We start from the raw sequence: 13,335 nt of genomic DNA on the forward strand, positions 1-13,335 counted from the left end.
GCCAACATGGCAAAACCCTGTCTCTACTAAAAATACAAAAAATTAGCCAGGCGTGGTGGTGCGCACTTGTAATCCCAGCTACTTGGGAGGCTGAGGCAGAAGAATTGCTTGAAGCCAGGTGGCAGAGGCTGCAGTGAGCCAAGATCCTGCCACTGCACTCCAGCCTGGTGACAGAGCCAGACCGTGTGTCAGGAAAAAAAAAAAAAAAAAAGTAGATGTTCACCTGTCACTGATTCATTGTGTTACTGTTCCATATTAAAATTTAGACCAACTATTGGCCAGGCACGGTGGCTCACGCCTGTAATCCCAGCACTTTGGGAGGCCGAGGCGGGCGGATCACGAGGTCAGGAGATTGAGACCATCCTGGCTAGCATGATGAAACCCCATCTCTACTAAAAATACAAAAAACTAGCCCGGCGTTGTGGCAGGCGCCTGTAGTCCCAGCTACTCGGGAGGCTGAGGCAGGAGAATGGCGTGAACCCGGGAGGTGGAGCTTGCAGTGAGCTGAGATCGCGTCACTGCACTCCAGCCTGGGCGACAGCTAGACTCCGTCTGAAATAAATAAATAAATAAATAAATAAAATGTAGACCAATTATTAAACTCCGATTCTTTAAGTGTTTAGTGTTTTTGTTGTTGTTGTTTTTGACGGAGTTTCACTCTTCTTGCCCAGGCTGGAGTGCAATGATGAGATCTCAGCTCACCACAACCTCCTCCTTCCAGGTTCAAGTGATTCTCCCGCCTCAGCCTCCCGAGTAGCTGGAATTACAGGCATGCGCCACCACGCCCAGCTAATTTTTTGTATTTTTAGTAGAGACAGGGTTTCTCTGTGTTGGTCAGGCTGGTCTCAAACTCCTGACCTCAGGTGATCCTCCCACCTCAGCCTCCCAAAGTGCTGGGATTACAGGCGTGAGCCACCATGCCCGGCCTAAACTCTGATTCTTTTAAACCACAGCTATAAGAGTCAGGCAAAAGTCGCCCTTTTTTTTTTTCTTTTGAGACTGAGTCTTGCTCTTGTTGCCCAGGCTGGGGTGCAACGGTGCGATCTCTGCTCACTGCAACCTCCACCACCTGGGTTCAAATGATTCTCCTGTCTCAGCCTCCCAAGTAGCTGGGATTACAGGCATGCGCCACCACGCCCGGCTAATTTTTTGTATTTTTAGTAGAGGCAGGGTTTCACCATGTCGGTCAGGCTAGTCTCTAACTCCTGACCTCGTGATCCGCCTGCCTTGGCCTCCCAAAGTGCTACAATTACAGGTGTGAGCCACCGCACCCGGCCAATGGTTTTTCAAATTAGTTTCTAAACACCCCAACTCATCTTAACAGCACAACCCCTATTTTCTAGACATCAATATTATCGTACTTACTGATTTGGATCTGATCCATAATTCACCAGAACATCAACGAATTTCCTAAGGCCCAATAACGCCGCAACAAAAAGTGCTGTTTGGCCCAAGGAGTTAACTGCATCAACATAAATTCCTGCAAAGGAAATATCAGAATCAATGCAAATATCAGAAAATTTCCTGAGATGGAACTGGGTGGGGGGTGGGGGAATTAAATATTTTTATAGTGTACTTTCATATATTGCTGTGAGCTTTTTTTTAAAAAAAAGTACAAAAGAAGGCCTTCATTAGTCGCACATAGATATACTGGAAGGCAAACTCAGTGTTTATTCATCAAAAATATTTACAGAAAGTTGCATCGAAGCATTTAGTTCACCACACTCTGGCATATTATAAAATGGATTAAAATGGTTCTCAATCATGGGAAAAGATGAGGGAGGGACTAAAGATACTGTGTGTGTTGGGAGGAAGGCTATAACACAAAAAGAGCTCACTGGAATACAAGTCCTCACCTAAAAGATCTTACTAAAGTGTAAAGACTAATTCGACAAGGGAAAACAAAATACACAAAACAGACTAATTTCCAGTACTATCAAACAATGAGTCTGTGAATAATGAAAAGGGACCGAAAAAAAAAAAGGCCAAAATAGTAACATGACCATGAAAATAAATAAAAAAGGAAAACATGCCTTACCTACCAAGAAAAAAAAAATTAGTCTTCCAGAAGACCAAAAAGCACCAAAAAATACGAAAATTGAAATCCCCTAAACCAGAAGGCGCAGTGGCTCACGCCTGTAATCCCAGCTCGGGTAGATCACTTGAGACCAAGAGCTCGAGACCAACCTGGCCAACGTAATGTCCTCTCTACTAAACACACAAAAACTAGCGGGGCCTGGCTGCGCACCTCTAGTCCCACCTACTTGAAAAACTGAAGCATGAGGACTGCCGAAAAAGCAGAGGCTGCAATGAGCCGAAATTGCGCCAACGCACTGCAAAACCACAGAATAACAACCCCCACTGAAAAACGAAAATGCACATACACACCCCTCACATCTCTCAAGACACACACACAAAAAACGTGCATAGTTTTACACTATAAAAGTACATATACACAACCCATCTCACGAAACACACATCACCCGTTGTAACCACAAGCTCAAAAGCACATAAAACGCCGAACCAATTACCTGTTTTTAAACACCACAACAAGAAAAAATGACCGGAACCACTCAGACCGCGTTTTCTCCCTCTCTTTCTCTGAAAACAGAGAAAAAGAACGATCATCAACAGCAAACGGCAGCTGTAACAAAACACCACCGAATACTAACTTCACGTTCAGAAGAAAACACCACGTCTCTTCCTCGCGGTTTCCGGTGCTCTACACGTTCAGAGAAACTTCTCTAGTAACAAACTATAGAAATGATCCCTGAAAGTATAGTCTTAACGTTTCAGCGTGTGTTTTCCACATGCGAAAGAAACTCACACATATTTTGCTGATGGTGAGTATTTCGTGAGCATATTTTCTTCTGGAAAATACTACTATGTGTTTTTTCCAAAAACGGTCTTTCCATTACCAAAGTTCGAAAAAGCATTTAAAATAAGCTCAAAATTTCGAAGACACTTTAGGCAATCACGGTAATTAACATATGGTAGCAAAACATGCAATCACTCGGAGCTCCTTTCTAACCCCGCCCCATTTTCCTCCACGCGTAACGCTGACGACTATAAAGCGCGCCGGAGCGCCAGAAACCGTCAGGGAAACTGCCTGGTTTGGACCGTTGATCGGAAGCAAGGAGGCCCTTCGAGAATAACCAGAGTGAAGGAAAAGCGGTAATTCAAAGCCAAAGACTGTGATGTTTGCATAGCGCGCCCTATTATATTTTATACTGTGATCAAAATTCCACACACATAAATATTTTGGATTTCTTCCCCAAAAACCAGGGAGTTGTTATACTACATGGCATTGCTGTGTTTATTTTTTTCTGGTTTTCGCACTCTTGCCCAGGGTGGCCTTGAACTCCTGGGCTGAAGTGATCCTCCCACCTCAGCCTTCCAAAATGCTGGGATTACAGGCGTGAGCCATCACACCCGGCCATTGCTGTGTTTAAACAAGCAGGACAACATATTCCCCTGGTTTAAGCTTCAGTAGCTTCCCATTTGTTAAGGTACAGACAAAACTTCTCTACATACTTATGTGAGAAAATACTTTAAATGGTCCATTTTCAAAGCATAATAAATCTAAGTACTGGCAGCCGGCCTGCAAACGTAACCGCACAGTTCATGCACCTAGAAGGTCACAATAAGCGAACAGAATGTAGAGGAGGGGTCAGCCCATAAAAGGGAAGAAAGTTTATTTATTGGGAATTGAAAATTAAAGCAGGGAAGAGGACAGGGTATAACCTTATAAGGGGGATAATGAAACTTATGCGACATCCGGAAAGATTGTAACCTCATAGTACTCGACCAATGAGGAACTGGGGGAGGGACTTGGATGCTAGGAGATAAATTATACCAGACACCTAGTCTTGCAAGACCCCTATTAAAAGTCTCACTTTCGCTGTTCTTCGTGCCTCTAAGCCCATTCTTTGGGTTTGGAAAGGTAAGTGTATTTCTAGCACTTAAAAGGCCCTGTATGGTCTGGCCCCTCTCTCGAGCCCATCTCTCGAGTCCATCTCTCAGGTCTCATTCTCCCTCACTCCAGCCACACTCTGGCCTTACAGTTCCTCATAGTCGCCATGCTCCTTTCTGCCACAGGGCCTTTGGACAGGCTGTTCTCCCTGACAGGGATTCTCATCTCAACCTCTAATCCCAGCTTAACTTCATCATTCAGACATTGGTCCAAATGTCATTGTCTCAGGGAATATTTCCCTGACCTCCTTTAGCAGATCAAGCACCTCTTCTATATGATCATTTGATTAATGCCTGCCACCTGCATGAGACTTTAAGTTTCAGACTATATGAATGGCTTTGTGTACCCACAATATCCCAAGCACCTAATAATGAATAAATCCAAGTAAAGATGTCCAGTGAACAGAACTGCAGAAGATAAAGGACATTAACAATGGCCAATTGTAATCCATGGGGGAAAATAAGTCAAACATACTACCCAAACAGCAGAGGGTTAAAGCTGGAACCCTGAGGCCCACTACCATCTTGAGGCAAGCTAGGGCTGGGGATGGTGGCTCACGGCTGTAATCCCAGCACTTTGGGAGGCTGGGCAGATCACTTGAGGTCAGGAGTTTGAGACCAGCCTGGCCAATGTGGAGAAACCCCATCTCTACTATAAAAACACAAAAATTAGCTGGGGGTCGGGCGCAGTGGCTCACGCCTGTAATCCCAGCACTTTGAGAGGCCAAGGCGGGTGAATCACAAGGTCAGGAGATCCAAGACCTGCCTGGCCAACATGGTGAAACCTCGTCTCTACTAAAAAGTACAAAAATTAGCTGGGCATGGTGACACGTGCCTGTAGTCCCAGCTACTCAGGAGGCTGAGGCAGGAGAATCACTTGAACCCGGGAGGCAGACGATGCAGTGAGCCGAGATCACGCCACTGCACTCCAGACTCCAGCCTGGTGACAGAGCAAGACTCCGTCTCAGAAAAAAAAAAAAAAAAAAAGCGAATAAGGAAAAAAGCCAAAAAGTAGGCAGAGATTAGAGGAAAACCTGGAAGAAATGGGTCACAGTGACAAGGAAGGTTAAAAGTTTCAAAAAGAAGGATCAGTCAACAGTATCAAAGCCTGAGACATCTAGTAAGAAGAAATTGGGCTGGGTGTGGGGGCTCACGCCTGTAATCCCGGCACTTTGGGAAGCTGAGGTGGGTGGATCACTTGAGGCCAAGAGTTCAAGACCAGCCTGGCCAACATGGTGAAATCCTGTCTCTACTAAAAATACAAAAATACACAAAAATTAGCTGGGCTTGGTGGCACATGCCTGTAATGCCAGCTACTCAGGAGGCTGAGGCAGAAGGTTTGCTTGAACCCGAGAGGTGGAGGTTGCAGTGAGCTGAGATTGTGCCACTGCACTCCAACTTGGGCAACAGAGTGAGACCCTGTCTCAAATAAAAAAAAAAAAAAAGAAAGAAAAAGAAACAGTATTCATGGTGAGAGCAGTACTGGAGGGGTTCACATGTCTTACTGCTCAGGACTTGCTGTGTTACAAATATTTGTGGTATGTCTGTGTCCTCTACCAGACTGTCTCTCCTACACTAGAAGGTAGGAACTGCCCAGTGTATCTCCCCTATCTTCAGTGCCTTGTTCACTTATCTGCCCAACACAAGCCAGCCTAAGAGTAGAGAAGAGCAGCAGAGAACAGTAAAAGGACAATTCTACATGGATCTCTCAGAGTTACACATGTCATGGGGGCAAGGCACTGACCTGTTCAGGGCACCTCTTTGAAGGTATTTGTATAATAAAGTTTGGAAGGCAGATAGTATGTACATTCATAGCAAAGTGAATACATGCTTACCATCCAGTATAATAAAAATAATGTCTCCAGCCGGGTGTGGTGGCTCATGCCTGTAATCCCAGCACTTTGGGAGGCCGAGGCAGGCAGATCACCTGAGGTCAGGAGTTCGAGACCAGCCTGGCCAACATGGTAAAACTCCGCCTTTACTAAAACTACAAAAAGTAGACAGGCATGGTGGCGGGCGCCTGTAATACTAGCTACACGGGAGGCTGAGGGAGGAGAATTGCTGGAACCCAGAAGGTAGAAGTTGCAGTGAGCTGAGATCTCAACATTGCACTCCAGCCTGGGTTGACAAAGCAAAGCTCTGTCTCAAAAAAAAAAGTTAAAAGGAAAAAATGCTGATATTCTGGCTGCTGCTGTTGCTATGAGTAATAAACCATCATTCGTCTATGACCCTAAGAATCTCATCCATATACATGTAGCAGTCTAATTTATCAAATCTCAAACTATTTATAGTTATTGACAAGAAGAAATTACAGTCAAGGGAAGCCCCTCCCAGGGCTCAGGAGGCAAAAAATTAAATCAACCAAGGCCTCCAAGGGCTTCTTTTTTTTTTTTTTGAGACAGAGTCTCACTCTGTAGCCCATGCTGGAGTACAGTGGCATGATCTTGGCCCACTGCATCCTCTGCCTCCGAGGTTCAAGTGATTCTCCTGCCTCAGCCTCCTGAGTAGCTGCGATTACAGGCATGCATCACCATGCCCAGCTAATTTTTGTATTTTTAGTAGATATGGGGTTTCACCATGTTGGCCAGGCTGGTCTGAAACTCCTGACCTCAAGTGATCCACCTGCCTCGGCCTCCGAAAGTGCTGGGATTACAGGCGTGAGCCACCGCGCCCAGCCCCCAAGGGCTTCTTTTTGTTTTTTGTTTTGTTTTGTTTTTGTTTTTGAGACAAAGTCTCTGTCACCCAGGCTGGAGTGCAGTGGTGCGATCTTGGCTCACCACAACCTCCAGCCTCACCATAACCTCCAGCGGGTTGAAGCGATTCTCCTGCCTCAGCCTCCCCAGTAGCTGGGATCACAGGCGGCTGCCACTACGCCTGGCTAATTTTTGTATTTTTAGTAGAGACAGGTTTCACCATGTTGGCCAGGCTGGTCGTGAACTCCCAACCTCAGGTGATCCACCCACCTCAGCCTCTCAAAGTGTTAGGATTACAGGCGTGAGCCACTGCGCCCCAAGGGCTTCTCTAAGGATCAGAAAACACTTAGGGGAAGGCACGGAGCAACAAATCTTGAGGGGATACAGGTGGCAGAAAAGAAAAATAGGTGAAAACCTCTGTCCCTACAACTTAAGCAAATATGCCCTTTGGAGACTTCCTAAGAAAAAATAACACTTATTCATTCAACAAATAATTATTTAAGCCAGCATTGTACCCATGTTGTGGCTGCTATAATGGTAACTAAAAACAGTCCCACAAGAAGTGACCAGAGGCAGCTATGACATGGCACAAAGACTGACCAAAAAGGTTAAAAGACCTGGATTCAAATGTTGACATCCTAATACCACCCTCATTAGCCCAGGGCCTCCAGATGGGTCAGTCACCTAACCTGTGGGCCTTCTAGGAGGTAGTATCTGATATTAACAATAATGTGTGCCAGGCACCATTCTTTTAATTCCCTTAATCCTCACAACTGTACAAGAAGAAGAAACTATTATTATCACTGTTTTGTAGATGGAGAAATGGAGAGAGATCAATTTGCCAGAGGTCACAAACCAGTCTGGTTCTAAAGTCCATGCACTATACCACTGTCTCTGTGATATTGTGAAGTATGTATTTGGGGCCGGGTGTGGTGGCTCATGCCTGTCATCCCAGCACTTTGGGAGGCCAAGGAGGGTGGATCACCCGAGGTCAGGAGTTTCAGACCAGCCTGACCAATATGGTGAAACCCTGTCTCTACTAAAATTACACAAATTAGTGGGGCATGGTGGCATGTGCCTGTAGTCCCAGCTACTTGGGAGGCTGAGGCACGAGAATTTCTTGAACTCGGGAGGCAGAGGTTGCAGTGAGCTGAGATCGTGCCACTACACTCCAGCCTGGGCGACAGAGTTAGACTCTGTCTCAAAAAAAAAAAAAAAAAAAAAAAAAAAAAAAAAAAAAAAAAGATTTATTTGGGGCCGGGCTTGGTGGCTCACGCCTGTAATCCCAGCACTTTGGGAGGCAGAAGCAGGTGGATCACTTGAGGTCAGGAGTTCGAGACCCATCTGGCGAACATGGTGAAACCCCCGTCTCTACTAAAAATACAAAAATTAGTTGGGCATGGTGGTGGGCGCCTGTAATCCCAGCTACTTGGGAGGCTGAGCCATGAGAATTGCTTGAAGCCCAAGAGGCAGAGGTTGCAGTGAGCATGCCATTGCACTCCAGCCTGGGTGACAGAGCAAGACTCTTGTCTCAAAAAAAAAGAAATCAAGAAATATATATTTGGTCTTCATGCCTGCTTCCTGACATAGAGCTTCTAAAACTCTTTGAACCTCTGGAATGATGAGTATCTTTTGTATGCTGATGCTGACTGTAGCTAGTGGCTGGGGCCAACCAAATAGCATCAGGATGACCGCTGGTCACTGGAAAGACCAAAGCATGATGACAGGGTTGGGACTCTTAGCCCTGACCTCCAACCTCTGGGGAGGAGAGAGGGGCTGAAGGTTAAATTGATCACCAATGGCTAGTGATTTAATCTACCATACCTATGTAATGAAGTTTCCATAACAACCCAAAAGGACTGGGTTGGGAAGCTTCTGAATAGCTGAACATGGAGAGCTTCCTGGAGGGTGGGCCAGGGAAGGCATGGAATCACCAAACTTTTTCCAACATGCCTTGCCCTAGACATCTCTTCCATTCAGTTGCTCATCTGTATCTTTTGTGATATCTTTACAATAAATGGGTAAACCTAAGTAAAGTGTTTCCCTGAGTTCTATGAGCCACTCTAGCAAATTAATCGAAACTGGGGAGTGGGTTGTGGGAACACCCGACGTATAGTCAATCATAAGAAGTATAGGTTTACAACCTACTGCTTTTTTTTTTTTTTTTTTTTCCTTTTGAGATGGAGTCTCGCTCTGTCACCCAGGCTGGAGTGCAGTGGTGCGATCTCGGCTCACTGCAACCTCTGCCTCCCAGGTTCAACCAATTCTCCTGCCTCAGCCTCCTGAGTGGCTGGGATTACAGGTGCCTGCCACCACACCCGGCTAATTTTTGTATTTTTAATAGAGATGGGGTTTCACTATGTTGGTCAGGCTGATCTCGAACTCCTGATCTCATGATCCACCCACCTCAGCCTCCCAGAAGTGCTGGGATTACAGGTGTGAGCCACCGCGCCTGGCCTGTAAAGATATATTACAAGGTATTTTGGCCGGGCGCGGTGGCTCACGCCTGTAATCCCAGCACTTTGGGAGGCCGAGGCGGGCGGATCACGAGGTCAGGAGATCGAGACCATCCTGGCTAACACGGTGAAACCCCGTCTCTACTAAAAATACAAAAAATTAGCGGGGCGAGGTGGCAGGTGCCTGTAGTCCCAGCTACTAGGGAGGCTGAGGCAGGAGAATGGTGTGAACCCAGGAGGCGGAGCCTGCAGTGAGACGAGATTGCGCCACTGCACTCCAACCTGGGCGACAGCGAGACTCCATCTCAAAAAAAAAAAAAAAAAAAAAAAAAAAAAGGTGCCTGGTCCCAAACAGTTTAAGGAAAGGGCGGGCCTTTGCCTCTGCTAGAATCAGGCTGGATCCGGTAACTGGTTAATCTCAGCAGTTGCTCACAACTATCCTAAGGGTTTGACTTTCAAACGCTAGGGTCAGGTCACCATGACTGTGGCAGGAAAGGGAACAGGGTGACTGAGACCCAGCGTTTAAGAAAAAGAACTCTGGTTCTTATGCCAAATGTTTGCACCACCAGTTCACACTTCTTAAATTTTTAAGATAAAGATGTTTGGTGAATTTGACGTCATTTCTTCTCTGAACAAATATTTGAATGCTGGTATATATAATGGTAATAGCTACTGGCCGATCACGGTGGCTCACTCCTGTAATCCCAGCACTTTGGTAGGCCGAGGCGGGTGGATCACCTGAGGTCAGGAGTTTGAGACCAGCCTGGCCAACATGGTGAAACCCTGTCTCTACTAAAAATACAAAAATTAGCCAGGTGTGATGGCACTTGCCTGTAGTCCCAGCTACTAGGGAGGCTGAGGCATGAGAAACACTTGAACCCAGGAGACTGAGGTTGCAGTGAGCCCAGATTGAGCCACTGCACTCCAGCCTGGGTGACACAGCAAGACTCTGTCTCCAAAAAAAAAAAAAAAAAAAAAAAGGTATTAGCTACTATTTACTGAGGTCTTGACATGTTCCCAGCGTCATATGAGATAAGTACTATTAGTAATGATCCCAGCTTTATAGATGGATAAACTGACACACAGCAAGATTAGGTAACTTGCTTAAGGTCACACAGTTTTGAAACAGAGCTGGTATGTCAGGTGCCAGAGCTTATTATCTTAACCACTATCCAGTTTTTCTACATGCTAAGCACTATTTCTAGGAATTGGGCATATAGCGACAGAATAAAGTAAGTAAAAGCTCCTACTCACACGCAGAGCTTACCTTCTAGTGTGTGTGTGTGTGTGTGTGTGTGTGTGTGTGTGTGTGTGTGACAGAGAGAAACAAGTGCACAAGAGAATGATAAATAATGAGGCATGTAGAGAATTATAACATTGTTGAAACAGAGAGACTTGGTGGCTATTTATTTATTTATTTATTGAGACGGTCTTGCTCTGACACCCAGGCTGCAGTACAGTGGTGCAATCTCAGCTCAATGCAACCTCTACCTCCCGGGCTCAAGCCATCCTCCCACCTCAGCCTCTCGAGTAGCTGGGGCTACAGGTGTGAGCCACCAAGTCCGGATAATTTTTTTATTTTTTGTAGAGACAAGGTTTTACCGCATTGCCCAGGCTTGTCTCAACCTTCTCAGCTCAACTGATCCACCAGCCTCAGCCTCCCAAAGTGCTGGGATTACAGGCATGAGCCACCATACCCTGCCCATCAGTGGTTACTTTAGATTTGAGAGGTTAGGGAAGGAGAGGGTTTCCCTAACCACTCAAAGGTTATTTAAGCCAAGACTTGAATGATTAAAAAGTAGCCAGTCAGGTGGCTGGGAGCAGTGGCTCACGCCTATAATCCTAGCACTTTGGGAGGCCGAGGTGGGAAGATCACCTGAGGTGGGGAGTTCGAGACCAGCCTGACCAATATGGAGAAACCCCATCTCTACTAAAAATACAAAATTAGCCGGGCGTGGTGGCACATGCCTGTAATCCCACCTACTTGGGAGGCTGAGGCAGGAGAATAGCTTGAACCTGGGAGGAGGAGGTTGCAGTGAGCCGAGATTGGCCATTGCACTCCAGTCTGGGCAACAAGAGTGAAACTCTTATCTCAAAACAAAACAAAACAAAGTAGCCAACCAGGCTGCTGTGCCCATGGAGTAGCCATTCTTTTCTTTCTTTCTCTTTTATTTATTATTATTATTATTTTTTTTTTTTTTGAAATGGAGTCTCATTCTCTCCAGGCTGGAGTGCAGCAGCTTGATCTCTGCTGACTGCAACCTCCCATTCCCAGATTCAAGTGATTCTCCTGCCTTGGCCTCCTGAACAGCTGGGATTATAGGTATGCACCACCACACCCAGTTAATTTTTGTATTTTTAGTAGAGACAGGGTTTCTCCATGTTGGCCAGCCTGGTCTCTAAATCCTGACCTTGTGATCTGCCTGCCTCAGCCTCCCAAAGTGCTGGGATTACAGGCGTGAGCCACTGCGCCCAGCCAAGTGATAGATGTTTTAATCCATTATCTCATTTAATCCTTTAAACAGCTGAAGGAGAATAGTTGATTATTTCTCCTTTCATAGATGCCGGGTATAGCATCTGTCACACTGCTGAAGGAACCACAGTTGGAACCTAAGCCTGTCTGGCACTAAATCAAGTCCCTGTTCTTTCTGGTAAGCTGAAGGGGTCTTCTTCAGAAGTCTAGTCTCCAATCAATTCATTTCTCTAATGAAGCATTAAATACATCATCTCTCAAAGTTCAGTCTGAATGACTCATCTTCCTGGCTTCTAAATCCCTGAGGAAGCCTACCCATTTACTTCTAGGAAAAGTTAGCCCCCAATTTCACCTCAGTTAACACATCTCAGATATGATGATGTGCAATTGTTTTAGTCACTTAACTTCCTGCTGTAAATTTCCTGCCAGGAAGCACAGGGTCACATGGACATTCGCAGGGTACAGTGTTCTAATCAACCACACTTTTAATTGCATTATAGCAGCATCACAAATATGACCATCAGGTTGTAAAGATGCTTAGCAGTCAGTCTTCTTATTCAACCGCCTCTCCTAATAGAATCTCCTCAGACAGCTCTCTTTAGAGACTGCCAAATGCTCCGTACTTAATTTTTTCAGAAAAAGGGACAGCGTTGGGGCAATCTGGCCAGGTCTGGGACATATCTTTTGGGTTCAGAGCAATTCCATATATATATATATTTTTTTTTTTTTTTTTTTTTTGGATGGAGTTTTGCTCTTGTTGCCCAGGCTGGAATGTAATGGCACAATCTGGGCTCACTGCAACTTCTGCCTCCCGGGTTCAAGTGATTCTCCTGCCTCAGCCTCCCACCTAGTATATTTTGAATTTATAAAGTACTTTCCAGTCACTTTCATCCAAGGGTCCTATCTCTGGTCTGGGCCCTTCTATATCTGTCTTCCATTCTCCATTCCTCCAATCTTTCTGGAAACCTCTCACCATCCATCCCTTGGCCTCCTCTGAGCAGTTTCTCCAACTTCACATGGGTGTGACCATCACTCCAGGACATTCTAACTTAGCTCACGTCACCTCTACTTGAAGCCTTCCTTGACCTCCACAAATAACACTGACCACTATGAGTTTTGTGTCCCTAATCATCCTTGTATGGGCCTCTACATAGCTCACTCTGTTCCAAATACATTTACTTCCCCTTACTAAACTGTGAGCTCTTTAAAAGTAGAAATATGTCTTATTTATCTCCGTATCTCCAGCACATTGCCTGGCACAGCAGATGCCCAGTAAATGCTGACTAACTGAATGAATAATGAATTCGTGAATGTATTGTTCCTTCCCTCAAGCCCTGCTACTGTTGGGAACAACCTGGTTTTCCCTTCCTTCTTATTCTACTCCTCCCTCAATAAAGCTGGCTTGTATGTAAGACAGTGAGGTACCTGTCAGCAGGGTTCCTGGCCTTTTCTTGCCTATCCTTGGTTTCAAAATATGTCTGTGCAGTCCAGATCACTCCTCTGAGCTTCTGGCTCAGATATCCAGCTTCTACTTGACATTGCATTTAGGTGAATCACAGATATCTCAAATACAGCCTACCCAAGCTGAGTTAGATCAGCTTCCTCCCAAACGTATTTCTCTTTTATCACTTTCAACCACGTTGCTCAAAACAAAAACCTAGCCTATAGCTGCAGTGGCACGTGAGTCTGTCCTCCCATCTATGCGAGAGGACCACTTAAGCCCAGGAGTTCAAGTCCAGTC

General features: G+C 45.6%; 1 protein-coding gene and 1 non-coding gene across 5 annotated transcripts in view; both read right to left on the reverse strand.

Annotated features, from left to right (window-relative positions):
* TEX14 (testis expressed 14, intercellular bridge forming factor) overlaps positions 1-13,335 on the reverse strand; it is a 134,727-nt gene that overhangs the window by 75,346 nt on the left and 46,046 nt on the right. For all 4 annotated transcript variants that reach the window (XM_003272318.3, XM_003272320.3, XM_003272319.3 and 1 more), the window contains one exon: positions 1,366-1,480. In XM_003272318.3, coding sequence (XP_003272366.2) covers positions 1,366-1,480 — 115 coding nt within the window. The remainder of the gene's footprint in view (positions 1-1,365; positions 1,481-13,335) is intronic.
* LOC115838507 lies at positions 2,569-2,786 on the reverse strand. The gene has a single exon (XR_004033523.1). It is a non-coding gene; the product is annotated as a small nucleolar RNA U3 (small nucleolar RNA).

The sequence above is a fragment of the Nomascus leucogenys genome, chromosome 14 (genome assembly GCF_006542625.1).
Source record: "Nomascus leucogenys isolate Asia chromosome 14, Asia_NLE_v1, whole genome shotgun sequence".
NCBI classification, from domain to species: Eukaryota; Metazoa; Chordata; class Mammalia; order Primates; family Hylobatidae; genus Nomascus; species Nomascus leucogenys.